At 52.9% G+C, this 25,709-nt stretch overlaps 1 protein-coding gene across 2 annotated transcripts; it reads left to right on the top strand.

The window, feature by feature from the left end:
* The first annotated feature begins 158 nt into the window (after positions 1 to 158).
* LOC107310775 (cullin-9-like) lies at positions 159 to 19,494 on the top strand. Of its 2 annotated transcripts, none has more exons than XM_015856740.2 (41): positions 159 to 260; positions 573 to 1,175; positions 1,362 to 1,516; positions 1,827 to 2,330; positions 3,756 to 3,894; positions 5,033 to 5,223; positions 5,393 to 5,726; positions 5,852 to 6,044; positions 6,182 to 6,389; positions 6,470 to 6,648; positions 6,726 to 6,949; positions 7,029 to 7,263; positions 7,343 to 7,448; positions 7,525 to 7,752; positions 7,842 to 7,932; positions 8,004 to 8,175; positions 8,295 to 8,400; positions 8,523 to 8,618; positions 8,698 to 8,873; positions 9,122 to 9,255; positions 9,324 to 9,485; positions 9,563 to 9,672; positions 9,750 to 9,932; positions 10,107 to 10,255; positions 10,394 to 10,616; positions 10,707 to 10,872; positions 10,957 to 11,102; positions 11,219 to 11,336; positions 11,742 to 11,944; positions 12,025 to 12,284; positions 12,363 to 12,726; positions 13,029 to 13,169; positions 14,305 to 14,469; positions 14,558 to 14,721; positions 15,042 to 15,135; positions 15,658 to 15,732; positions 16,186 to 16,296; positions 16,973 to 17,090; positions 17,481 to 17,614; positions 17,810 to 17,901; positions 18,548 to 19,494. In XM_015856740.2, the coding sequence occupies exons 2-41, from the start codon at positions 587 to 589 to the stop codon at positions 18,747 to 18,749; spliced, it is 7,440 nt and encodes a 2,479-aa protein (XP_015712226.1). In that variant the 5' UTR covers positions 159 to 260; positions 573 to 586; the 3' UTR covers positions 18,750 to 19,494. The 2 variants fall into 2 exon arrangements, with proteins under 2 accessions (XP_015712226.1, XP_015712225.1); XM_015856739.2 differs by having other exon boundaries at positions 18,545 to 19,494.
* The last annotated feature ends 6,215 nt before the right edge of the window (positions 19,495 to 25,709 follow it).

Below are 25,709 nucleotides of genomic sequence, written 5' to 3'. Positions count from 1 at the left end.
TGAATGGGGAACTTGGGTAGACCCTACTGCACAGCCCTTCTACTGTACAGCCCCCTATTGTACAGCCCCCTACTGCACAGCCCTTCTACTATCGTACAGCCCCCTACTGCCCAGCCCCGGCTGCAGGCGGTGCCATCTCCCCGCCCCGCCCGGCGGCATCGCGCAGGCGCCTGGCGGAGCATTGCCGGACACGGAAGCGGCTCTGATCCGTCCCTCCGGTCTCGGTGGGGCCAGGCCCGGAGCCGGAGCGGCGGGCGGAGGTGAGCGGGGCGGCCCGGAGGCGGAGCTGGGCCGCGTGGTGAGCAGAGCGGCCTGCGGGCATCGGGCTGCTCCGGGAAGGGCGGGGAGAACGAGGGAAGGTGTGCGGGGATGGGGAGCAACGTGTGTAGGTGACTCTTGTTGGTTCCAGTGCGACAGCGAGAGGCAGCGTCTGCATGAAGCCTTGAGCTCTGCGTGACCTTGCAGTCAGCGCTCAGACACTGAATAACAAGGGCGAAAGCAGGAGTGCAGGAGCAGTGATTTGTGCAGGGTGTCGCTGGGAGATGCTGACCCGCTCCCTTCTGTTCCCTTAGCGCCGTCCGGCACGATGGTGAAGGACGGGCAGGAGGGCGGGCTGCTGGTGCAGCTGGGCCCGCAGCTGCAGGCCTACCCGCACGAGCTGCTGCGGCAGCGGCGCGGCCCCGACGGCGCCCCGGAGTACCTGGTGCGGTGGCGCGTGGTCGGCGCGGAGGAGCGGGCGGCGGGAGGCGGCGGCGGCTCCTCCGCGGGGCTCCGCTCGGAGAGCGTGGCCACGTGGCTGTCGGCGGAGGAGGTCCGCGCCGGCTGCCCGGCGCTGCTGGGCGGGGGGGAGCGGGCGGGGCCGCGGGCGAAGGAGGAGAGGGCGCCCGGCCCGCCGCCCGCGCCGCCGGACGAGGCCTCGCTGCTGGAGATGAAGGCCGACGTCGGGAGCCTGGTGCGGCGAGCCGGGCGGCAGCTGGCCGGCGGCGGGACCCCCGCGGCCTCCGTCCTCCACACCGTCCGCGTGCTGAGCGCCTACGCCGGCATCGGCGCGCTGGCGGGCGCCTTCAAGGAGACGGGAGCCCTGGAGCTGCTGACGGAGATGCTGTGCCACCGGGAGAAGCCGATCTGCCGCGGCGCCGCGGAGATGCTGAGGGCTCTGGCGCTGCACGACGCAGGTGGGGGCTGCTGCGCAGGGCGCCGGGCCTTTGGGAGCAGCGGGGCCGAGCGGGGCTGGTGGCTCCGTGCTGTCATTGGCCTGGAGCCGCTCCTCTGCCCTGCTGATCTTCCAAGGTCTGTCTGATGCAAGGAGGATGGTATCAGAGTGCTCATTAGGGTACCTGAATGGTCTGTTATTGTTACAGGGATTCGGGCCTATATCCTTCTGTCTCTGAGCCAGCAGGATGGCATTGAGCAGCACATGGACTTTGACGGCCGTTACACCTTGCTGGAGCTGTTTGCTGAGATGATGTCCTCTGAGGAGCACTGCGTGTCCTTTGAGGGGATCCATCTCCCCCAGGTAGTGGCAAGGCCTGCCAGCTCTGGAATGGGCAGAAATGAGAGTGGGGCCCTAGAGCTGGCTGGTGTCCTGCTTGCTGGAGATAGAAGGGTAGTTGACAGTAGGCAGCTGAGCAGGACCTGGTATTGCGAGGGCTGGCACAGGGTCTGGTGCGGTGAGGAAGCAGGAGGAGAGCCTGCCTGTGGGCAGGGTGGGCCGAGGGGGGCTGTGTTGCTGCCTGCTGGTACGCAGCCATTGCAGAGCCATGGATGGGCTGGTGAGGGCGTGAGCTGCTCGTCCAGCTGCAGTCTGACGGTGCTGCCTGTTGCAGATCCCCGGGAAGCAGCTGTTTGCCCTGGTGAAGCGCTACCTGTGCGTCACTTCTCTGCTGGACAAGCTGAGCGGCGGCGAGGAGCAGAGCGAGGAGTGGCAGGAGAGCAGCCGTGTAAAGCAGGAGTTTGAGTTCAGCATGGCTATGGCAAACCTCATCTTGGAGCTGTTGCGCGTCATGGGCTGGGACCACAGCCACAAGCCGGAGCCACCGGCCCAGCAGGAGATGAAGCCTCGCCCCACCCGCTCCATCTTCCAGCCTGCAACCCCAGCCTGCCTTGCCAACCGAGTGCCTGTGCTCTCTTCAAACTATGGTTGCCAGAAAAAGCAAAATTGTGTCTTCTTGACCCCATCAGACTTTGCTGACCAGAATGGCTACGTGGAGTATTTGAAGGCAAACCTGGTGCATGGCATGCGGGTGCGCATGCTGGAGGACTGTGGTGATGTTAGAGCTGGGGATGAGGGCAAGTTTCTTCAGAGCTGTTATAAGATGCGCACGGCACAGGTAGGTCACTAGTGGAAGAATTCTGGCTGGGATGGCAGAGGGGAGTAACAGGTGGCCTGATCACTTGATAATGTCTCTGAATAACAGCAATCCTTCCCAGCTGTGCCTTCTGGCAGATTACTTGGCATCTTGCTTCACTTTCAGTTGTGTCACCTTCCAGATCTGCGTCCCTCTTCCCCCTGTTGCTTTACTTTCTCCTGTTCACATATATTGCAGCAAAACATGTCCTCAGTTTTGGACCATGCAGAGATGATTTTTTCATTGTGGGTCCCCTGTACTCAATAACTGCTTTGTGTCTTGTTTTATTTTATAGGGGATGGTAAACCTGCTCTGTAACGCCTTTAACAGTGCCATCCATAAGGAGATAGCCAAAGGAAATATCTTTCAGAGAAATCTTTATTCACTGTTGTGCTGAAGTGAATTCCACTGCACTTAGTCTATTTGGCCCACCAGTTCCCCCTTTTGTTTATTTTTCTACCTGATTAAGCTGAATGAACCTCCCATTGCTTATTTTATGTTGGTTGATTGCTTTGTTTGTTTTTGCAATTGCTTTGCATTCAGCTAAAGCCTTTTCTAAGGCTTGTGTTACTGGCAAAACTAGATCTGAAAGGTAATCAACATTCAGTGAAGAAGTTTTTTAGCATTTACATTTTCACGTCCATGATTTCAGCCTCTATAAGTACTGCTTGCCCATCGATCTCTAGGAAATTGATATCTTGCAGTGGTGTAGCCTGTGGGGATATCCATCTTTATCCTGTTCTGTGTGCTCATACCTATGTGTGTGTCTGCAGCAGACTCCCAGAGTTAAGTGAGAAGTTTCTGATTCAAACTCTCTGAGGATTTTCTTTCCATGGGGAGACATCGGGGGTCAGGCATCTCAAAATCATCTTTGTAATGTCGTTTCTAAGTTGTTGTCCTGGACCTTTGCTGTCATTCTCTTATGGAAGGAAAACTTGATTTATATCTCTGTTCCTCTTAGAAACTTGTTGTCTTGTGTCTCATATTTGCTTTGTATTGCCAGCTTTCCTGTCTTGTTGTCAGCCTTCTATGTGCCAAATGCAAACTTAGGTGCATTTTTCATTGGGGCCAGCCTCTTACAAGTCTGTCATCTCTCCTCTGCTTTGGTTTCTGTTGCTTTCTTTACCCCTCCGCATTCTGGATGCAGTGTTGTGTAGAGTTTTATTGTAGTTTCTTGTCCTTCAGACCTAGGCTTTATATAATTCCTTTGGGACAGTTCGATGTATTGCTGGTTTGGGTCAGGGACTTCTTGAAGGCTAATTGGTGCTGTGTGTATGGCCTAACTCAGTTTCCTTCCATTTGGGGATTTCTTGAAGTCTGTCAGCATCTGAACTTTTTGACTTCCCAGCAGCAGAACGAACATGAATGAGTGAGCAAATCTGACCGCCTAATCTGTTTCACCTCTAGGTTTTGTGGCAGTCAACAGGTCAGACCTACTGGATGCAATGGCACATGTTGGAGATTATTGGCTTTGGAGAGGAGTGGGATGATCCTGGCGGTCTGGAGAAAGAGTGTAATCTGATAGAGGGCTTTAATCTAGACGAAGGTGAGGTTTTGCGCTGCTTGTGTGTTTCTGTATCATCTTTTTGATTCTGCTGTGGCACATTTTTCAGTGGTGAGCTTTATATGGCTAGGTCTGTTTTTCTTTAGGAGGCTGAATTTAGTAAGCTTTATAAGCTTGGTTGTCCAGAGCTCTTTAAGTAGTCGCATGTGGCTGCTTGTAGTACTTTTGAATCCTAGACTTCTGTCATGATACAATAAAGAGTATAAAATCTGATTTAAGCTATCAAAAAATGTATGTTAGAGTTAGCTAAATAAGCTACTGAAATAAGGGTGTAGACTGAGGCGTGAGGCTGCCTTAGAGACCTTCAGGTCCGCTTAGATAAGAGAGATGGACTTTTGAAAGCATTAACATGCCAACTTCATGTTTGACTTCATGACAGTCAGCTTTGGGAAAGATGAGTGTGAAATGCACTTATTGCAGAAGACTGTAGAATCTCCTGGGATTGGGATCCTTTGATTTTGTCCTTGCTCTGGGTGAGGATGAAAGGGTGAATCCATACTTCAGGTACCTCCTCCTTGCTCACATCTGATGTGATTCTGGCTGGGGATCTTGATGAAGTAACTCTTTCATTAAGCCCTCGATCGTTTGATCAGGCTAGCAGTTTGGATTTAACTGCTGCAAGAGTTGATATACATGATAGCGTTAGCTAATGATCCACTTCTAAAACATTCTTGGTGCCAGTGGCTATTTTATTGACTTCTGACTCTCATAACTAAAGACTAGCTGCATTTCAATTTGAACTGGCTGAATTAAAATGAAGTTGGTTACATTTTTTTTCTCCATCACTCAAGCTTTGGTAGAAGTGTGTGCTCTATTTCAGTTCTGTGTTTGGCAGAACAGTGAGCTTGAGGTGCCCCTATAGTCCATGGGCTTCTGCTCTGCAGCCCCGAGAGGCTTCAGAGAAGACTGCATTCCCCACCTGCCCCACTGCTGGGCTCTGCTCCCAGCACACTCTCTGCCTGTTGCTTCCCTCCTGTCATCTCCCTGTCCCGCATTGGGATGGGGTCAGGGAGGTCCTCACAAGCTCCTGCTGTGGGATGAGGGCTGTGCAGCAGAGGATGGCTCTGCCGAGGGAGCTGGTGGTGCTGACGGTGCCTTTCCTCTCTCTGCTGTCCTGCAGCTGCACAGCCACTTTTCTCCAAGCCCCCTGGGGGGCTGTACTCACTGCCTTACCTGGGGGAGCAGCCGAGCAGAGCTGCAGTGACCCTGAGCCGCGCTGAGTGGTGGGAGCTGCTCTTCTTTGTGAAGAAGCTGGAAGTGCAGGAGCAGGAGGAGATGGTCCGACTCATCCGGCAGGAGCACACTGAGGAGGTATGGGCCAGTGCGGCACGGGGAAGCCTCAGGGAGGGGGCTCGTGGTGCTGGGAAGGGTCTGGGGCTCTGTGCCGGTGCAGCACCTCTGTGTGGCTGGGCCCGGGCTGCCTCAGGGCTGTGGGGTGCATTGTGTGTCCGTGTGGGCTGACGTGTCCCCATCCACACAGCTGTTGCAGCTGGCTGAGGACGCGCTGCTGCAGCTGCCAGTCCCTGTGGAGCCGGCCCAGAAAGTGCTGCGGGCCCTGGAGAAGCGGCTTCAGGGCAGCGCTCAGAGCGAGCTGCGCAGCTCCTGTGTCTATGCCAAGTACTTGCTGGGGAGTGGGGCCGAGCGGCGCGGCGGGGGCAGAGCCACGGTGTCCTCAGAAGGCCACGAGCACAGAGCTGTGCCGGCTGAGGTGGCCAAAGAAGAGCTGTGTGCAGCCACGGCCTTCAGGTCGGATTCCCAGCTGTTCTGTGAGCTCCTGGAGAGGGAAGGGCTGCGCTTTGCAGAACAGAGCGAAGGTGAGGGCCCGACGGAGGGAGGCTGCGGGTGCTGGAGGCGGCCAGGGACTGTGGGGCTGTGGGCCCATCTCTGGGAGCTGCTGCGGGTGCTGCTGGCGATGTCCCGGCCTCCCTCCCTCCTGCAGCGTGGGGTGGCTGTGAGGACGTGAGTGAGGTCGGCTGCCTGGCCGAGGTGCAGCGCGTGGTGGATGCGATCCTGCGTGGTGACTGCGAGGCAGAGCTGCGCGTGGCCGGGCTGCGGCATGTGGTGAAGGTGCTGGAGGAGGCCCCAGAGCAGGAGCAGCGCAGCAGCAAGGCCCAGGGTGGGCCAGAGACCAGGTGTGGGGCTGAGTGGTGTGAGAGGAGTGGCTCTTGCGTCTCTGTGCCCCACGTGGGCTGACATGGGGCAATCTGAGCTCAGTGTGGCCACGTGGGCAGGTGAAGGTGCCGTTCCTGAGCTGCCCTCGGCCTCGCAGGGAGAAGCTGGTGAAGGCGCTGGTGGAGCTGCTGGGCGTCGAGGAAGCCAAGTTGTACCCGGCAGCGCTGGCGCTGCGGCTGGTGGCCCTGCTGATGGAGAGCTGTGCCTGGAGTGTGCCCTTCGGCACTGAGGGAGGTGTGCGAGCGGTGCTGGCCTGCATGCAGCAGCACGCGGCCTCTGCCCTGGTGCAGCAGGCCGGCCTGGCGGTGAGTGCGTGTGGGAGCTTGGGGGTTGGCGGGGCCCGCTTTGGATCCCACCATCCCCTGAGCCTCTGCGGGCTACGCAGGCCCTGAAGGTGCTGGTGGGAGCTGGAGGTGGCAGCCGGAAGGCTTCGCTGCTGAGCCACGCCGACGCACAGATGATGCGGGAGATCTTTGCCAGCATCGGCTCTGCCTGCGGCGAGGGCTCACCCGGCCTGCTGGGTGCCATCCCCGCTGCCATCCGTGCCATGCAGGCCGTGCCAGGGTAGGGATGGAGCTGTGTGGGTCCTGGGGAGCTCTGCACCTGGGGAGGAAGGTGCCCACACGGCTGCATAACCGCAGGGGCTCCTCGGGCGTGCAGAAAGGCGGGCCCATGCTGGTGGTGAGGATGCTGGTGGATGGGCACCGGGTCCTGGCAGAGCAGCTGGTGGGCTGTGATCTCCCTGTGGTACTGCAGAGCTGCTGGCAGGCTGGACGGGACTCCGGTTGCCCCAACGCCATGCTGGCCCTCAGCGTCATCAACCACCTGGCAGAGCACCAGCTGCCCTATGGCCCTGAGATGCCAGGTACTGTGCGGGTGGCCCTCTGTGCCACAGCCTCGCAGGTAGGGGCTGAGGATCTCGTCCTTCACTGCCTGTCTCGCAGGTGCTGAGGCCCTGCTGACGGAGGTGAGGGAGACACGGGCTCCTGCAGGCAGCTTGTGGGACGGCGTGCTGCCCGAGGACGTGGTGGTGGCCCTGGAACGGCAGCTCTGCGGCGTGGCCGCCATTCCTGCCAGTGAGGCATCCCGGCAGCTGCAGGAGCACCGATGCTTCCGTCCACTGCTGCGCAGCCTCGAGCTGCCAGGGGCAGAGAAGGCCGTGGGGCTGCGAATCTTCAGGTGGGGCTTGGTCAGAGCGTGGGGGCTCGGGGCGCGGCTGCCTTATGGCCCAGGCTGAGCGGCTCCATCTGTCGTGCAGGATCCTGAGTGTGTTCCTGGACGGTTATCAGGAGGACGCGCTGCCCTGGCATGAGTGTGTGGAGCCGTGCCTGTCCTTCCTGAGCGCCCACAGCAGCGACCGCGAGGTGAGAGGGCCTTGGTGCTCCTGGGGGCAGGGAGGGCTGTGCTGCGTGCCACCGGCTGAGGGCCATGTCCCCGCAGGTGGTGCAGGAGGCGGTGGGCTTCTTGCACCGCCTGGCTACTGCCAGCAAAGACTGCACCGTGGGGATGTGCAGTGCAGGCGCCCGTGAGGCTGTGGCCAAAGCCCTGGACAAGCACAGCCCGGCCCTGCCGCTGGCACCATCCCTGCTGGAGCTGGTGAGCGACTGTGAGAGGCACGCCGCGCTCTACAGGAAGCTGACGGGCAGCATCTTGGCAGGCTGCATCCAGGTGGGCTGGGTGTCTGAACTACCCTGCCTGGGGACTTGGGGAGAAGGATGAGGCCCCCACTGACTGCGTGGGTCCGTCCCCATCCCCAGGTGGTGCTGGGGCAGATTGAGGAGCACCGCCGCAGCCAGCGGCCCATCAGCATCCCTTTCTTTGACGTCTTTCTGCGCAACCTGTGCCGAGGTGAGTGCAGGAGTGCGAGCCGGGCAACGTGTCCCAGCAGCAGCTGGAGGCTGTGTGTGCTCTCCCTGCAGGCCCCAGCGTGGACGTTAAGGAGGACAAGTGCTGGGAAAAGGTGCAGGTCTCCTCCAACCCGCACCGCGCCAGCAAGCTGACGGACAGGAACCCCAAGACCTACTGGGAGTCAAACGGCAGCACCGGCTCGCACTACATCACCATCCACATGCAGTGCGGGGTGGTGGTCCGGTAGGGCTGTGCGGGGAGGAGATGGCTGCGGGGCTCCACGCACGCTGTCCCTGTGGCCCCATGCTGGGGTTGCTGGATGTGGATGGGAGCTGCAGGGCAGTGCCGTGTTTGCCATGCAGGGAGTTGAGCATGCTGGTGGCCAGCGAGGACTCGAGCTACATGCCAGCCCGCGTGGTGGTGCTTGGGGGAGACAGCCCCGCCGACGTCCGGACGGAGCTGAACGCAGTGAGTTGCACCAGTGCTGCTGGGCTGTGGGGCAATCCCGGCCATGGCTGCACCGGGGCTGACCGGGCACGTGTGGGTGTCTGCTCTCACTGCCCACACTGAGAGCTCCCATCTGCCTGCAGGTGACCGTCTTGCCCTCAGCCAGCAGGGTGGTGCTGCTGGAGAACATGACGCGCTTCTGGCCCATCATCCAGATCCGGGTGAAGCGGTGCCAGCAGGTGGGAGCTGTGGCCAGCCCGGGCCATGGCAGCGGACATTGGGGATGGACACAGAGCTCAGGGTTGCACTTTCCTGCAGGGGGGCATCGACACGCGCGTGCGTGGCATTGAAGTGCTGGGGCCCAAGCCCACCTTCTGGCCCATCTTCAAGGAGCAGCTGTGCCGGCGCACGTTCCTCTTCTGTAGTGCTCGAGCACACGCCTGGTGCCAGGAGATCCACCAGGATCGGGGGCAGCTGCTGCAGCTCTTTGGCAAGTGAGTGGCGTGTGGGCTGTGCCATCTGTCCCTGGGGTCCCGAGGCAGCAGGGGTGCTGCTGTCAGCCCAAGAGGGAAAGGGGGCAGAGGCTGAGTCCTGCCCTGGGAGGAGTGGGGCTGCAGCAGTGTCCTTCCTGGTGAGGGGCAGGGCCAGGAGTGATGCCTGTTGCCCCCTGACTGGCCAGGTGGTTCCATGTGCAGTTGGTGGATGCTTGCTGCCATACCGTGCTGCCCACTTACTGTTGCAGGTTGAACGGGGCATTACAGCACGAGCAAGACTTCACTGACCGCTTCCTTCCTGATGACGAGGTGGCCCGAGCCCTGGGCAGGACGTGTTGGGAGGCCCTGGTGACCCCCGTGGTGCAGAGCATCACCAGCCCAGGTACCACTGTCATCCTGGGCCCTCCCTGTGGTGCCCGAGGCCCCCCTTGAGTCTCTGCATCCCGTCAGACCCCAGCGGCATCAGCCCTCTGGCCTGGCTGCTGGGTGAGTACCTGGGGAGCACAGAGCCGCCCCGCAGCGACGCTTTCGGTTCCTGTGTGCGGCGCCTGACCCAGCTCCTGGTGCACGTGGACCCGGGTGGTGTGGAACCAGAGGAGGAGGGAGCTGTGGGTGAGTGCAGGGCTGCCTTCCTGCGGGGCCAGGCGAGGGGCAACATGAGGGGCTGAGCTTCGGCTGTGCCTTGGCAGGTGGGAAGGAGGGCAGGAAGAAGGAGACACCAGCCCGGGTGGCGGTGGCAGTGAAGTCTGGAGGCCTGTGGGACATGGTGCGGTGCTGGCGTGGCGTGGTGCAGCAGCAGGTAGGGTGCGGGGCGGTCAGTGCCAGCGGGGCCCACTGCCGTCCCACTGCAGGCTGAACTCTGGGCTGTGCCCGCAGGTGCAGCGGTTCCTGGAGGTGTCGGGGCAGGCACTGAACATGGTGGAGCAGTACTGTGCGCTGTACCGGTGCCTGCGCGGTGCCACAGAGGAGCTCTTTGGGCAGCAGGCCGCCTTTGTGGCAGCTCTGGGCCAGGGCTTTGCTGGGGCTCTGCTGCAGCTCTCCTTCCTGACCTCCCTGCACGTGAGTCCAGCGGCCCAGCATGGCCCTTGTGGATGCCCAGCTGTGGGAACACAGCCCTGCTGTGCTCCCTGCCCGGGCCGGGTCACATCTCCCCTTCTGATGCCCCGGGGCTCCTGCCCGTGCCCTGACCCCTGCGGCCGCCCCGTCCCACACCACTGTGCCATTCCTCTGCAGGTGAGCGAGCGGTTTGCCCGCTACCTGGACAGGAAGGTGCAGGAGCTGCACGGGGCCGTGGGCAGCACAGGGCAGCTGCAGCAGATCCTGGAGCCCTTCGTGGTCTTCGGCGGCCTGGAGTTCGCCCACACCTTCGAGCACTTCTACCGGTGAGCGCTGCCCCTGCCGTGCCCTGGGGAGGGAAGGGCTCATGGGCCCGGGGCTCCGTGGCTCTGCGGGGCCCGTCCCGGTGGTGGCAGGGCCGTTGTCCACGGGGCCGAGGTGGCCCTGACGTGCGGCTGTGTCAGGCTGTACCTGGGGGACCGGCTGCTGGCACAGGGGCCGTCCTGGCTGGAAGGGGCCGTGGTGGAGCAGATGGGGCTGTGCTTCCCCCGCCGCTTCCCCCAGGAGATGCTGAGCGACCTGGTGGAGTCCGAGGAGCTGCGGCGGCACTTCCGCCTCTTCCGGCTGCAGGAGCGGGACCGGCGGCTGCTGGAGCGGGGCCTGGGCACGGAGAGCCCCGAGGCCGAGGTGAGGGGCAGGGAGGGATGGGGGTCGGGGCCGTACCGTTACCAGCCCGTCCTGGGCCCGTCCTGAGCCGCCCTCTGTCCCTGCGTCCAGGCTCCAGAGGAGGCCCCTGCGGCAGATGTGCCGGAGGTGGAGGTGCTGGTGCTGTCCCCGCGCTGCTGGCCCGTGTCCCCGCTGTGCTACGTGCAGGAGCCCCGCAGGTTGTTCCCGGCGGCGCTGAGCTCCCCGCTGGATGAGTTCGCGGCCTTCTGGCAGCACAGTGAGTGCGGCGCTGGGGTCGGGGCTCTGGGCTGGCGGTGTGGGGGCATTGGGAGCGGCCGCGAGGCTGACGCTGCCCTGGCAGGCCAGAGCCATCCGGGCTGGGTGTGCGCGAGGCCCCGGCGGCTGCAGTGGACGTGGCTGGGCCGCGCCGAGCTGCGATTCGGAGACTGCGTCCTGCACGTGTCCACGCTGCAGATGTTCGTCCTGCTGCGCTTCAACAGCGCTGAGGTAGGAGCCGGGCCGTGGGGCGGGAGGGCCGTGGCTGCCGGCGCCTTCTGGGGGGGTTCTGCTGCTCCTTGGGGTGGGAAGTTCCTGCCCACTCGTTGCCCTCCATCACTCTGCAGGAGGTGGCGGTGGACGCCCTGCTGCAGGCGACGGGGCTCCCTGCAGAGCTGGTGCACCAGGCCCTGGCCCCGCTGACCCACGGTGATGGCATCCTGGTGCAGAGCTGCACGCAGGGGGGTGAGTGTGGGGCTGGGATCTCCCTGGGGCAGTGCTGGCCTGGCTCCTTGTGGTGCTGGGTGGGGAAGTGGGAGTTTGGGATGTAAGTAATTGGGCTTGGTGCATCTGGCTGCTGACACCTGGGTCTGGGCGTGAGATTAGGGCAGGAAACTGGAGGCAGAGACTGATTGTGGGGTTTGGGAATGGTGTGCGGGGGCCCAATGTCTGAGGTTGGCTGGGTCTGAGGTCTTTGCAGGGTGTTGGGTGTGTGCGATGGGCTTGAGGCTTTGTGGAGGGACAGGGATCAGGGTGAGAGCTACAGAGGCAGCAGCAGGAGGCCCCAGGCTGGTTCCAGCAGCCACACAGGCCTCCTGGGGCTCCTTCAGGGACCAGCTCAGGGCCTGGCTGACCGTGGGCCGGATGCAGCTCCAGGTGCCCTGCGGCTGAACCGGGCAGCCCTGGCCCAGGCCTCTGGCCGCCACCTGAGGCTGCTGCCCCGGCAGAGGTACCTGCGGGCAGAGAGGGCTGAGGGCAGCGCCTTGGAGAAGAAGAGGAACATCCTGTGCTGCCTCATCATCCGCATCCTCAAGGCGGAAAAGCAGCTGCACATTGACAACCTGGTGTTTAAGGTATGGAGGCTGAAGGTCTGGGGGCAGAGAGGGGCTGCTGGGCGTTGAGTGAAGAGTGATGTGCTCGTGTGGTGTTGCAGGTGATCAGTGCCTGTGAGAAGGGTGAGCTGGGACCGGGCCTGCAGTTCCTGAGCTTCTGCTGTCACAGTGTGGACGTGCTGTCCTGTGTCCTGCACCTACTGAACCAGGGCTACCTCCGGCGCCAGGGTGAGATGCCTCATGTCCTGGAGTACGTTTCTGCTGAATGCACATCACCTCTTGGAGGCCAGGCACAGATGGCTTTCCAAAGAAGACTGCCAGACTCTTCTTTGGATGAGAACAGCACAGATTGTCTGAATTGGTAGGGATGCATTTCACCTGGTATTGAGGGATTGTGCATCTCCACGTTGTACAAATGTGACGAGTTGTTCCATTTTAGGTTGACTCCCAGCATAGAAAGATCAGAGGAATTTCTGCTGGCAGTGTTGCAAGTGCCAATGGGGCACACGCTTAATCTGGAGGAAGCAAAGCTGCTCATGAACCAGACTGTACAACAGGTCCAGGATACCCTGAGCATCCCAGAGGATGTTGCTCGACACCTCCTAATGCACTGCAGGTGGAATGTGGATTTCCTGATCCAGTGTTATGTAGAGGACTGTGAATCTCTGCTCATCTCCTCTGGGCTCCAGGTGGAAAATGCCCAGCGCCCTCCAAGCCCAGGAACCCACTGCCCAGTCTGTGTGAACCAGCTGTGTCCCACTGAGAAGCCACCCACCCTCTGCTGCATGCACTACTGCTGCAAGGTGAAGATCATAGTCTTTAGCTCTTGTAATTTGGCAGGGATTGCTGCTGTCTAGTTGAAGCAGCTGTTCCTTCTCCGAAGCTGCTATTGAGTGATTTTCAGAGCTCATACTTGGTAGTTTCCTTGTTTGTTGTGATCCTTCAGCTCAGAATCGGTCTGTTCCATTCTTGTGCTTTTGCATATTTGGTGATGGTTCCATGTGCCCTCTGCTGGCTGGGGTGGGCTCCTGGGCTGGGATTTCTCCATCACATGACCCAAGTGTGTAGCTCCTGTCTAGCTCTAATCTCTCCTCTATTTTCGCAGCCTTGCTGGAATGAGTATCTCACAACCCGCATTGAACAGAACATGGTTCTCAGCTGCACCTGTCCCATCTCTGAGTGCCGTGCACAGCCAACCCCAGCATTCATCTGTTCCATTGTTTCCTCCAAGGAGGTTATAGCCAAGGTGAGGTTTAGGAGAGGTGGTTACTGGGTATCCAAGCCATATATTTTGGTCGTTGCTAGCAGATAATTTTGCTGCTACTTTTTTCCATCCCATGGTTAAGACTGGTTTACACAGTTATCAGAAGCAGTAGGTGCTGCTCATTCTGATGCTCGTGTCACTTTTTTTTTCCCCCCTCTCTTCTTTCAGTTTTTAATTACTGCTTAGAGTTGAGTCCCTTCCCCACCAAGTGGCAGAGTTCTGGCTGTTGCATGACTGCCTTTAGAATCCTGTGTGAAGAGTCAGATAGAGAAATGAACAGTAGTCACAAAGGCTGCTCTCTTATCATTTCACTTCAGCCTTGCAAACTGGAAACCAAAATGGGCAAGGGTATCAAAATCCATTTTATTCAATGTATCTGTATGGGAAACTGTTGATCACAGCCTGAACCTCTGATTAACCACCTGAGTTAATGAGTCAGTGAGTCAGCTGTGGGAGCACAAGTGAAGGTAATTCAGCTGTGTGACCGGAAGGGGTGGAGCTTGGCTCCACCTCTCCCAGATCTCATTTAAGGGCGGACTGCCACTAAGGCAGGGTCTCTTTCTTCTGAGATTTCTCCTTTGTGGAGTTTACTGCAAACCTTCAACATTGGTGAGCATTTTCCCTTTATCCTTCTATCACAATAATCTTTTGTACAAAACATCTGTTTAACCTCTGTTTACCTATTGACTGTATAACTGTACAGTTGTATAACTGACTGTCCTGATGGCCTGTGGACTGCACTTCTGGTCTGTTGATGTTTGTCTTGTACTTGGAAGCTCAAGCAGTTGCTAGTGTCCACTTGTGACACCAGTACCGATAGCTGTGAGAAATCCCTTTCCTTGCCTGCTTCCTGCACTCTTGCTAACACAAGAGTTTTTATCTCCAGAGATGCCTTCCAGTTCTTAGCTGTTCTGTGTTTCTATAAAATAATGTCCAGATTTGAGATGAGGTGTGGGGTAGAGACACAAAGGGTACAAAAGACCAAACAGGCTCAGTGCTTTTCTGTTGCAAGCAGTTGTTGAGGTGGGTGTAGAGCCAAGAGGTACCAGACCCCAGGCGTAGGGCCTAGCCGTACGGGTCCTCTGCCTTAAATCTCCTCTCTGACTTCTCCTTACAGTATGAAAATGCCCTCCTTAGATGCTACGTGGAGTGTTGTTCTAACATGACATGGTGCACCAACCCTCAGGGCTGTGATCAGATCCTCCTAAAGGATGGACTTGGTTATGAGGCAGCCTGTTCCAAGTGCTCCTGGATATCTTGTTTCAACTGTAACTTCCCAGAGGTGAGGCTGAACTGAATCTTGGGCTTTGCTGCTTGGGTTTGGCACTTACCTTTCTGTTCTTGTGTGGTTGACTGTCTCTCCCTTTCAGGCCCATTACCCTGCTAGCTGCAGCCACATGTCTCAGTGGGTGGATGACGGTGGCTACTATGAGGGAATGACAAGTGAAGCCCAAAGCAAGCACCTGGCTAAGCTCATTTCAAAGCACTGTCCAAACTGCCAAGCTCAGATAGAGAAAAATGAGGGGTGCCTGCAGTGAGTATCTGTTCTTGTTTGGTACTTTAGTACAGGAAAGTGCAAAGACATACGGTTAGCTGCTTTTTGCTGCATTAGGTTGTGCTGCCTCTTCTCCTTGTTTGCTTCTAGAGACATGGTGTTTTTTTCCTTTCTAAAAAGCATCTTTTACTGCCAACAAAACTTCAAAAAATACCTGCAGGGAAGTGCATAGTAATGAGAGAATTAGAGTGGCTGGGTTGCACGCTTCAGCCCTCTGGTGTAGGGGAGCACTAGGAGGAACTGTTTTCAAACAGTTTTTCGGACTGAATAATTCCCATTGTTTTTGTCCATCCCTGCAGTATGACGTGTGCCAAGTGTAATCATGGCTTCTGCTGGCGTTGCCTCAAGCCCTGGAGGCCAACTCATAAGGATTATTACAACTGCTCCGTTATTGTGAGTAATTTGCTCTGTCCCAGTGATTTGTGCTTGTGTTCAGATACACCTGGCCTCAGGCAGAGGCTGAATATCTAAAGAGAGGTGGGAGGCAAAGGCTCTTCTTGTTGTTGTGTAGCGTTTGGACAAGGGACAATGGCCTAATAATGGAACATAAGAAGTTCTGTACTAATGTGGAAGAACTTCTTTATGGTAAGGGTGATGGAGCACTGGCACAGGCTGCCCAGAGAGGTGGTGGAGTCTCCTTCTGTGGAGATACTCAATATCCATCTGGATGCCTACCTGTGTGACCTGTTGTAGGGAACTGCTTTACCAGGGAGTTGGACTTGAGGATTTCTTGAGTTCCCTTCCAGCTCCTACTATTCTGTGATCTCCACTTCTGCCCTTTTCTGTGGGTTCAACTTCAAGCACTTACCAGTAATACCAACAATATTGTAAAAGCCTATGTCAGTGGTAGCCATTTCCAGGCAGTTCTGGCACCTGTGTGAAGTTGTTGCAGGTTACTTCTGCTTGTCTTTTCAGGTGAGTAAAGCAGCTTGGCAGGAGAAGCGTTTCCAGGATTTCAATGAGAGATGCACCTTCCATCATCGTGCGAGGGTAAGGCCTCCTTTTTTTATTTGCAGAAGCCTTGTTGCCCTAGCCCTGGTGAATTTCGCTTGTGTCTCAGTGCATTTCACCCGAGATTTAGAAACAGGCTTCATGTCCCAGTGAGGATGCCTAGTTGTGGCACCCTTGATCTGGCATAAGGGATAGTTACTGGTTTGCTTTCTTCTATCAAAATCTGTGGAAATACAACATGTAACTTGTGGTGTTTCACCTGCTTAGACTGATGTAGTATTTGGAAGCAGTGGCAAAGAGGGCTGAAAGCTGAAATCTACCAAGAGCTGAGTTGCTGTGAAAGATTAAAGCTGTAGTGCAGTAGAGATGCCGTAGCTGAATGCAGTTTGGTGTGTGCAGTAATTATCTGTGTGAAAGGTGCTGGGTCGTTTTTTTTGTATTCATTTTCTGGAGCTTGAAACTGACTTTTTTTCTCTCCTTTGGTTATTGCAGGAATTTGCTGTGAGTCTGAGGAGCAAGGTTTCTTCCATGAGTGAGATACCAAAAATTAGGACTTTGACCTTTGTTCTGCATGCCTGTAAAGTGCTGGAACAGGCACGGAAGGTAAGATTGGATAAGAAGTTTAGGCTTTATTTATTTTGAAGTGTGTTATGCCTTTCTTAAAGTGGCAAGATGCCATTAGGAAGACCTTGCCTCCAACAAGGGGAGGCAGAAAAACCTCAAAGGGAGCAGTAGCAGTATTAGTAGAAAAGGAGAAAGGCTTGTGGTCATCTTTCTGAGCTAGGTTCCCACTGCAGTGCTTCTCACGGCTGGATAATAAGAAACAGCTCAAGTTTACTTAGCAATGCATGCCCTGCTGGCTGTATTATGGAGGATTGGTAGTGCAGCCACTGGATCTGTGCAGCAAATCTGTAGAAGGATAGACCTGCAATGTTTTCTTTCCCCTGAAACCTGGGGTGGAGGTGGTCAGTCACACTTGTTAGGCATTTGCAGTCTGTGTTCTTGTGATGTTTTGTGAGTTGGGAACAATCTGGTATTTCAGGCTTAAGTTCAAAATAATTACACTTTCATTTTCAATTTAAATTGTATGAGTAGGTCTGGGTGGCCTGGCACTGCTGTCACTTGGCATAATGATTTACTGGGCTGTTACCACAGATCAGAAATGTGCCAGACTTCTTTCAGCCATTGATGCTGAGGACTGGAAGAATTTGATGATTCTCCTTCTTACCTTGCTCACGCTGAAGCAGAATGCTTAACAGCAGGGTCTGTACTGCTCCAGGTGCTGGCCTACTCCTGTGTGTACAGCTATTATAACCAGGACACGGAAAGCATCGATATTGTGGAACAGCAGACTGAGAGCCTAGAGCTTCACACAAATGCTCTGCAGATCCTTCTAGGTAAGTTCCACAGTCTCTCAAAAGTACCGACTAGCAGTTCCTGATATGTGGTTCAGTGGGTGATAGCTCTGTAGTGCATAGCTGCAGGGCAATAGCATACACACCAGCACCCCGCAGATACCTGGTCACGTCTCCCAATGTGTTTCTGACTTCTCAGTGTCATTCAGGGGAAGTCAATTGAAGCAATTTGGCTGCTAGATGGACACTTTGATGCAGTAATAAGCAATATGCTTCCTTCTGAAGGAGGAATGTATTTGCACAAGGAACCTAAGTAGCTGTGACTTGCTTGTTAATGAGCTCAGAGACTTGTGTTCTGCTTAAGAACATGGGGGGCAGTGTGATATATATATATATATATATATATATATATATATATATCTCAAATTGTAGAGGAAACCCTGCTGCAGTACCAGGACCTTGCTGCTTCTCTTCGGCTTCTGAAAGCAGAGCATTTCAGTACTGGTTTGGAGCTGGTGCATCGGATCAAGGAGCGTCTCTTTGCAATTCTCTGGCACTCCACACAGGTGAAGTCCCTGGGGTCAACAGGTGTCTTTTCTTGCTCTGGTCTAGTTTGATTTTGGCCAGGCTTGATTAGCTGAGGGTATGGACTGTGAGGTGCTGTAAGTATGTGTGGGTGTTGGGAAGGGGTTTGCAGTACAGTGTATAGACCTCACATTACATATCGTCTCTCTCTTCTGGCTGTTTTTCCACGCTGGCAGGATTTCCATGTTGGACTTGAGGCTTTGGCAGATCCTGCTCAGACTAAGGTGAAACTCTCAAATGTGCCTTCTTCAGCTCCTGCCTCTTTAGGGTGAGTTTGCTTCACAGGGCAACAAGGAAATGTGGTGAATGCAGAAGAAACACTCGTAACCAGTTTTTTCTTGAGCTCGCTGAAATGCAAAATAGTTAATGAAATATATTGATTTCTTGTGCCCTGTATTGTGGTTTGAAATGAGAAGGTAAGTAACAGTTGTGTAGTGGAGGTTTCACTGGCTTCTCTTTGGGTATGGCTGAGAAAGCTCCATTGCTGGCAGACCCAGTTATGGGTGTTGCTCTACCTGGACTCTCCTGGGTTCTTGCAGAGAGTCACCTGGTCTTTCTTCAGAGGTGTGTTAGAGATATAGGAGGTACCCGAATGTGAACGATGAGAAGAACACACTTAGAAGAACACATGGGCCAAGAGAGGCTCAGCTGTAAGGCAGGGTTTTTTATTTCTTCCAAGGAGGCTGAGACACCAGAGCTGCTGGCTGCTGTTTGTTGGGCAGTCCATGAGTGGCTTGCTGGCACATCCCTTTGCTGTATGTGCAGATAAAGTCATTTACCACCACCTTCTAGGCATACCTGCATAGCTGCTGAGGCATAGCTTTGGCAGAGGTTGCTGAGGTGATGGCAGTGGGAAGGACAAGGGTAGTGGGGCTGGGTCACAGTTGCTGCTCTGATACTCTTCTCTTCAGCAGATCCAAAAGTGCCGTCTTGTGCGAGTCCCCCAACACCAACGAAGATGGCAGTGAGGCTGAAGATGAGGAGTATGAGCCACACTGGCAGGAAGACTATGATGATGATGATGATGACCTAGATGAAGACAACTTTCTGTTTTATGATGAGTCAGATAACCTTGATTGTGACTCCTACTTTGATGATGATGATGCCTATGACTAGAGGTGGGCTGTTGTCATCCAACCTGCCAGCCTGGGTCTCTTGCCTCCAGGCTGCCTTGACCCTTTTACTTTTGTGTCTTTCCTCGAAGACAGCGAGGAGTTTTCAGGTAGAATTAAGAGATGTATTATTTGGGAGCTGCTTCCTCCTTAACTCCCCTTTAATATGCACAACTGTTGCTCTGGATGGCTGGCCTGTGTTACTGTGGTCACACTTGTCAGAAAAGCATCTCTTGTTTATATTTCCACACTATTTACACTCATCCAGTTGAGTTAGAAAAGTCATAGTTTGGTTCCAAATTGACTGTGTATCACCTGTTAAAGGAGTTAATAGTTCAGTTGTTTGGAGTGATCTCGCGTCCTATGGCACAACACTGTATGGAAATGTTGTGCAGCATTGTGTTAACACTCAAGCCAAAGCCAAATGCTGGAGCTGGAGGGGTTCCTTCCAGAGCCACAGATGGACGTGGCTCAGTGCATTCCTCCATCTGCAGGGGACGCTGTTTGTTCTCTTCTTGGGGCTGTCTTCTCTGCTGTGAAGCAGGATGGGCTGTTACAAGTACGGGCACAGGTTTGCAGGGCTACAATGAAGTGTATAAATACACTCATGCATGTACATACGTCTATAGAAAATATACAGAGGTTGTATGGAATGTATGTTATCTTTTCAAAAAGGGAAAAAAACACTCCCCAGCCCTGAGGAACAAGGTTGAAAAAAATCTCTTTATAATAAAGCTTTTCTTTCCTAGCACTGGCCTCCTTGTGGTCAATAGGGAGCATGACATGAGTGCAGACAGCAGGAAGTGATCTAGATGAGCTCAGTCCAGGTATTCTTTGTGAAACTGATGAGGGTTTGGGGTCTTTGCCTGTTCAGACAGAGGAATGGCAAAGACAGACCAACAGATCAGGGAGGTTCACTCTCTTCTTCTTGCACATCATCCAGCTTCCCCTTTGTCCTCTTGTCCAGTTTCCTCTGGAGCCTCTGCCTGTCCTGGTGTCTCCCAAGCACACATCCCCAGGCCAGAACTGGCTGGCAGCACCAGGACAGCTGACCAGGCTGGCCCCAGGGATGTCCCCTGCTATATGGTGTCATGCTGAGTGATAAGGCTGGGGGCTGCTGGTCTTCAGCTGGTTGATGGTGAGCAATTGTGTTGTGCGTCACTCATTCTGCATAATCTTTTATTGTTGCTGTTTTATTTTCACTTATTTTTCTGTCTTACTCCACAACAGTGCAAGCTGGATTCTCTGCATTCAGCTTGGTTGCATCTGTTGTCCTAATGCCTATCTCTCACCATGCACATGTATTGAGGGACACCTAAAAATCATATATCTGAGTGCAGCAAAGGGATGAAAGTGAAATGGAATCTAATCCCAGAGCTGCATGACATTCTGAACTACACTGTCCTGTGGGCTGATGTCTGAGGGAAGAACCTCAAATCCCAATGGGATTTCCATGAGTTTGACAGGGAGAAACTGCCCTGCTATTCAGAAGGGTCTGTCCAATGGTTGTGGTTGATAAATAGGAAGAAGCAGACCCTTTATTTCCCCTTTTTTTTTTTACTTATGATAGCATTTGAGAGAGCACCAGTCATCCATCCTTCACACAACTCCCAGCACCTGCATCCCAACCCTGTGTGTGAATGGGATTGCAGCCTGCAGGAGCAAGGCAGCAGCACCAGGGGGAGAGCTTGGCAAGGAGGAGTAAAGAAGATGGACCAGCAGGTGATGAAAATGGATAGCTCAAATGGGTAGGTACAGGTGGTGTGTGCCAAGTGTGGCATGGGCTGTGAAATAAACTGCACTTAGAAATGAAGTAGCTGGTAAACATGAAGGAGGAGAAAGGCAGGGAGCAAAAAGCATGTCAGATACACTGCATGGGAGATAAGGGGGAGAGGGTGCTGTGGTTAATGGCTAGGGGAGGAGCCAGAAGAGCTTGGTTTCCTGCTTCAGTTTGCCTTGAGCGACCTTGGAAGAATGATTTAATAAACTGATTAACAGTTACTAGCTTAATTTCCACACCTCTTTTCTGTCTCACTGCTTGAATTTCAGGCATCTAAGGGTGGACTGTGGTATTCTATGGAACAGCGGCTTATGACTGTATTGGAAATCAGTGCTACGACTTTGATGTGAATCACGCATTGCAATGATGCAACGTACAAGTAACAGTTGAAATACGTGGCCTTCCCTCTGTAATGTGTGTTAATCAACACTGTGGTGGCTCTTCTCAGTTGCTGCCCTTCACATAAAGCTGCTCGCCCAGTTTATGGTGGTAGTGTGGTATAAATCCAGAGACTCATAGGGTCAGGTGAGTGGCTCCAGGGTAAACTAATGAAGATGTCACATGGAGAGGAGTAAATAACTGTGGATAACAGGTTTAAGGGGAGTGAGGGGAGCTGAAGGTGGTTTCAGTGCTGTTGGGAGGAGGATCTATGGTAGGAAGGAAGCAGTGAAGCAGCCTGGTAGGGACAGGCTGGGAACAAGCGAGTGTCCCCTCTTGGTGGGGAGCATTGATTTATAGGATGCTACCCCACCTGAATGGGGGAAATTGAGTTATCTCAATTGAGACTGTCCCTGTAGGGTCAGGTTGGACTCATATGTCGTAGGGCAGGTGCAGGCCATTCAGCAGCATGTCAGGCAATGCACCTTCTACCCCTGTCAGCAGGGCTGAGGTCTGTGGCTGTCTGTGCTGAGGACTGAACACGCGGTTGCTGCTTCCAGTTTAGTGTGTGTGTTCTTGCTTTTTCTCCTGCAGTCTTGTTTTTCCTGTTAATCACATTAACTGTGTCTATGTTGTTCTATGAGTCACCAAGGCACGATCCTGCTGCTTCTGAAATGATTTAAGATGAAATTCCTGACTTATTCACTTCCTGGATTTTATTGTTGAGGTTTAGCTACGTGCTGTTGCAGTCTGCTTTTTGCATATACAATAGCTGTTATTATATTTGTCATAAACTTAATACATTTGTCTCACGGTGCCTCCTCCTGCCTTGCCTATTCCAGGGTTTTTTTCCCTTCACAATGATACCCAGGTTGTTGTCCTCCGACAGGGGTTGGGTTTGTGTCTGCTATTCTCGAGCCAACGAGTGCTTTGAGCTGGGTGCCAGGCAGTAACTTGCAAAGCAAGCACACCTGGAGTTGAGTGCCAGGCCTTTTATACAGTTGAAGAAGCAGGCATGGAATCACTCATTGTTTGCTTTTTATTACATAACTCAGTAACATACGTGCTCAAGCTGGCTGCCAGCTCATCAGCTGAAGGTGGTCGCTCATTTTCATATCACATCTCCTCTGAGGAGCTTGTGTTTTATCATGCTAATTAAGCATAGGTTACTCTGGAATGTCCCTTTCATTGAGTCAGCTGTGAGGTCTCTGTCCTTTCTGTTGCTTATTTTTCTGAGTGCGCTGTGAGTGGATAGGATGTCTCATCTATAACTTTGCTTTTTTCAGTGTTGGGTATCTCCAGCGCTCTGTACTATACCCAGCTTCACCTTTCTTTGCTTGGTTCAGCCCCCCTGAACTCCTGTAGTTCTTGTCCAGACTTGGGAGAATGGGAGTTTTTATGCAGGAAGTTCGCTGTAGTGGGAGAAGATGGTCAAAATCCATCTTCTGCAAAACAAAATCAATCTTCAGATTGTCTGTAGGTTTTGGATTACTTCAGGGTGGGGACTCCGAGGTGTTAACACAGGTCTAAACCTGTGCCCCTTTCAGCATCTGACGGGGTGGTAAGCAAGTAGACCAGTTGTTTCCCACTGATATAGATAGCACTGATCAACGTCAGTGCACCAAGCAATGGCTGCTGTCTGGGTTTGAGTGGTAACATGTAGTAAATGTTGAACTTTCTTTTATTCAGGCTGGATTTGTTAAAAGTGCCCCTTTGCTTAACACGGGAAACCAACAGGATGTGTTTCAAAGCAGAGTATTAGAAATAATTAGGCAAGATTATTTCTTGTAATGTTGTTTTGTTATTAACTACCGTCTAGAAAGACCCTTTGTCTTCAGCTAAAGCAGTACTAATACAAAAGAATCATCAACTTTGGCATGAAAAATCCCACCTTCTAATGACCTTGAAGGCAAGGAATTGCATGAAAAAGTCTTCCAAGTTAAAAACAAAACCAACAACTAAGCGAAAAACCCCTCTCTTCTGTCTGGATGACAGCCCCAGATGAGTGCTTTCCTTGCGTTAGGGGACGAAGAAGTAAATATGCAACGTGGCAGAGATGGGTATGCTTGTGCATGTTTTCATGTTGCAAAAATGAAAGCGGAGACAAAGACTGGGATAAAAAGGAGAGAAGTCTATGTTGCAAAAGCTATCCATCGCTGGAGGTGGGAGATTAAATGGCATGGGAAGCAGCGTGTGTGGTGTGCAGCCAGGGTGCGTTCTTGTGCATGCTGCTTCCTAGCCCTCCAGTGCTATGTCAGATGCTGCCTTGAGAAGGCGATGGCAAAGAACCATTTGGCAGGGGGTGTCAGCAATAGAGATGAGAGCCCAGGAAAAGGTAGGTGTGATTAGGAGACCTTAATCTCTGCATGTTTGTAGATGTTTTCCTCACGAAACAATCAAAGTCGACCTGAATGAGGAAGATATTTGGTATCAGTTTCACCCTCTTTATGAAGGTGTTGTGGTGTTTTCTCCCTTGCCTCCACTTCAGTGTCACTGACATAAAAACATATGTAATGCTTTGCACAAAAAGAAAAGCATACACACTTTTCTCAGATGTGGTTAAACTAATATTGCTGTAAGGAGTAGTGAACAAGGGAGAGCCTGGATGATAGCACTGCTCCTAACAAACCTTCTCCTGAAGGCATAAGCTGGGGCAGCTGTGGCTACTTGAACTGTGGGTGAGGTCAATATATTTGATCAGAGCACAGTTTGTAGGCTCTTGTTATGCTTGGATTTGACCTTGGTCTTTGGGAGCACTCTCAAAAAAACCCTTCAGTTTTGTCATTTTCTCTCTCTGCTGTTTGCCAGGAGAGTAAATGTCATGATTTACAGAATAGCTCTTAAACCAGTCATCTGCTGTGGGAACTGAGACCAGTAAAATACACTGGTGAATGTTTGGAAGTGTAGTGGCTCAGGACAGGATTGCACCATTCACCCTACGTAGGGAAGAGGCCGGAAAAGGTGTTGCAAGCTGCAGCTGATAGGTCATCTAGACATTAGCTACACAAGAATGGATCAAGGTTATGATCATTCTTCAAACACTCAGCTCAAAACAAGAGGTTACCTTAGTCAATGTTTGCTTGACTGCGATTGCAATGGGAAGGCACACACACAGCTGTAAAGATGGCCTTGTAGTGATGACGTTAGGCTGTCTGAGGTACGCCAGTCAGCTGGAGGTTGTGGGAGTATCTTGTTTCTGCTCTGGTTAAATACAAGTGGAGATCGATCAGGTAGTAACAAGTGCTTTCAGGTAGCTTATTAAAGCATCAGCATCAACAATTATTTGTTGCAATTGATAGATTTGTAATCCATTAGAAAATCCATTCACTGCAGTCTCACTAAGTGTTTGTGAACAACTTCTTATAGGTTATTTCAGTTATTTAGGTTATTTCTGACATGAAGATAAAGGCCAGATGCTGTTAACTGTAAAATTGTTATTATTGTCTTGATGGTACTTGTAATTGCCTTCGTTTTAACTACAGAATCAAGCATCATTTGTAGACTGTACTTCTAGGTGTAAATTCTCATAGTGCTATTCCAGAATGGGTGCCAGTGCCTTATTCACTGTACCCTTACTGGAGCTGAAGACCTTCTGGGTGAATAACATGTCACAGACATACAGAGGGTGAATTTTGGGTCTAATTGCCGTGGCTAAAGTTGGTTGTCCAACCCAGCAGCATAAACCTTCATGTGAAATGTCTAAAATATTTTGCTTAAACTTTAACATCCAGATCTCGTCTTGCTTGTACTGTGATCTTGCTGATCTTATTGGTGCTGAAGTAGATATACATGAAAACTCCACCACTAATCTAGATGGGGTAGAAGAAGCAGTAGACATCTCTCAGCCATCAGCCAGTGTTTCCACATAAGTTGTTAGAGCAAGCAGCACCTCATGGTCTAGAGAGATAAATTTACGCTGGGTATATGCTCTATTTAAAGAAATAAACATTGAGATGGAATTGCTGAAGACTGGAGAAAAAAGATGCAATTTAACTTTGGTAGAGTCAGTGTAACCCTTGCTAAGGGCTTACCTTTGTGGAGTGTGAAACAGTTACTTCAGTTAAAGAGAAACAGCAAAGCTTAATTAAGAACAAGACACTAATTCTACAAAGCCATAGTTTTCATCTTATTCTGCATTTTGGCTTTGAACCAGAGGCAAGTTAGCACTGGCCTATCAAGCCCCAAGAGAAATTTCATCAGCACCACCTTCTAGCTGTTACGCAAACAAACTGGCAGGCTGGAACTACCAATGAGGGGCTGCAAAGCTTGCACAACTGTTATTCCCTGGGGCAATCTGCATAACTTCTGGTTTCGTGTCCTTTTGTGAAGGCCACCAGACTATTGCAATGTCTTTGCGTATACAAACACATATTTCAACTAATTAATTTGAGGCCCTGCTTTAAAGTAGTGGAATTAATGGATAGTTTTGCCACTTAAAAAGGCAAACAACAAAAACACACAACCAAAGCAATAAACAAAGTAAGCAGATGCCCAGGCACTGTAAAAACAGGAATGAGCGCTAATTGTCTATTCCCTTCCTACTGCTGATTCACTGTATGGTAGAAGAGTCCCTATTAGTGTCTCATCTTTTCACATCTGTAAAATGACAGGTATTGGCACAACACCCTGCAGTGTCAGTGTTAATTAATATTTATTGGGTGATTTTTGGTTCTTGGTGGCGTTGCAGCATGAAGCTGTCACATAGAAAAATAATAACAGTTCTTGGTCCAGTGCTCGCTAGGTGCAAAAAGGAAAGAAGGTACCTGCTAAAGTTGTTAAAACATAGAGCTGATCAAATTAGCTTTA

The sequence above is a fragment of the Coturnix japonica genome, chromosome 3, assembly GCF_001577835.2.
Source record: "Coturnix japonica isolate 7356 chromosome 3, Coturnix japonica 2.1, whole genome shotgun sequence".
Lineage (NCBI taxonomy): Eukaryota > Metazoa > Chordata > Aves > Galliformes > Phasianidae > Coturnix > Coturnix japonica.
This window is presented reverse-complemented; position numbering and strand designations above follow the sequence as displayed.

Coding starts and splice junctions, on each gene's coding strand:
- LOC107310775 (XM_015856739.2), top strand. CDS start 587: ATGGTGAAGGACGGGCAGGAGGGCGGGCTGCTGGTGCAGCTGGGCCCG. Junction 1,176..1,361: donor TCTGGCGCTGCACGACGCAG/GTGGGGGCTGCT, acceptor TTATTGTTACAG/GGATTCGGGCCTATATCCTT. Junction 11,945..12,024: donor TTGACAACCTGGTGTTTAAG/GTATGGAGGCTG, acceptor GTGGTGTTGCAG/GTGATCAGTGCCTGTGAGAA.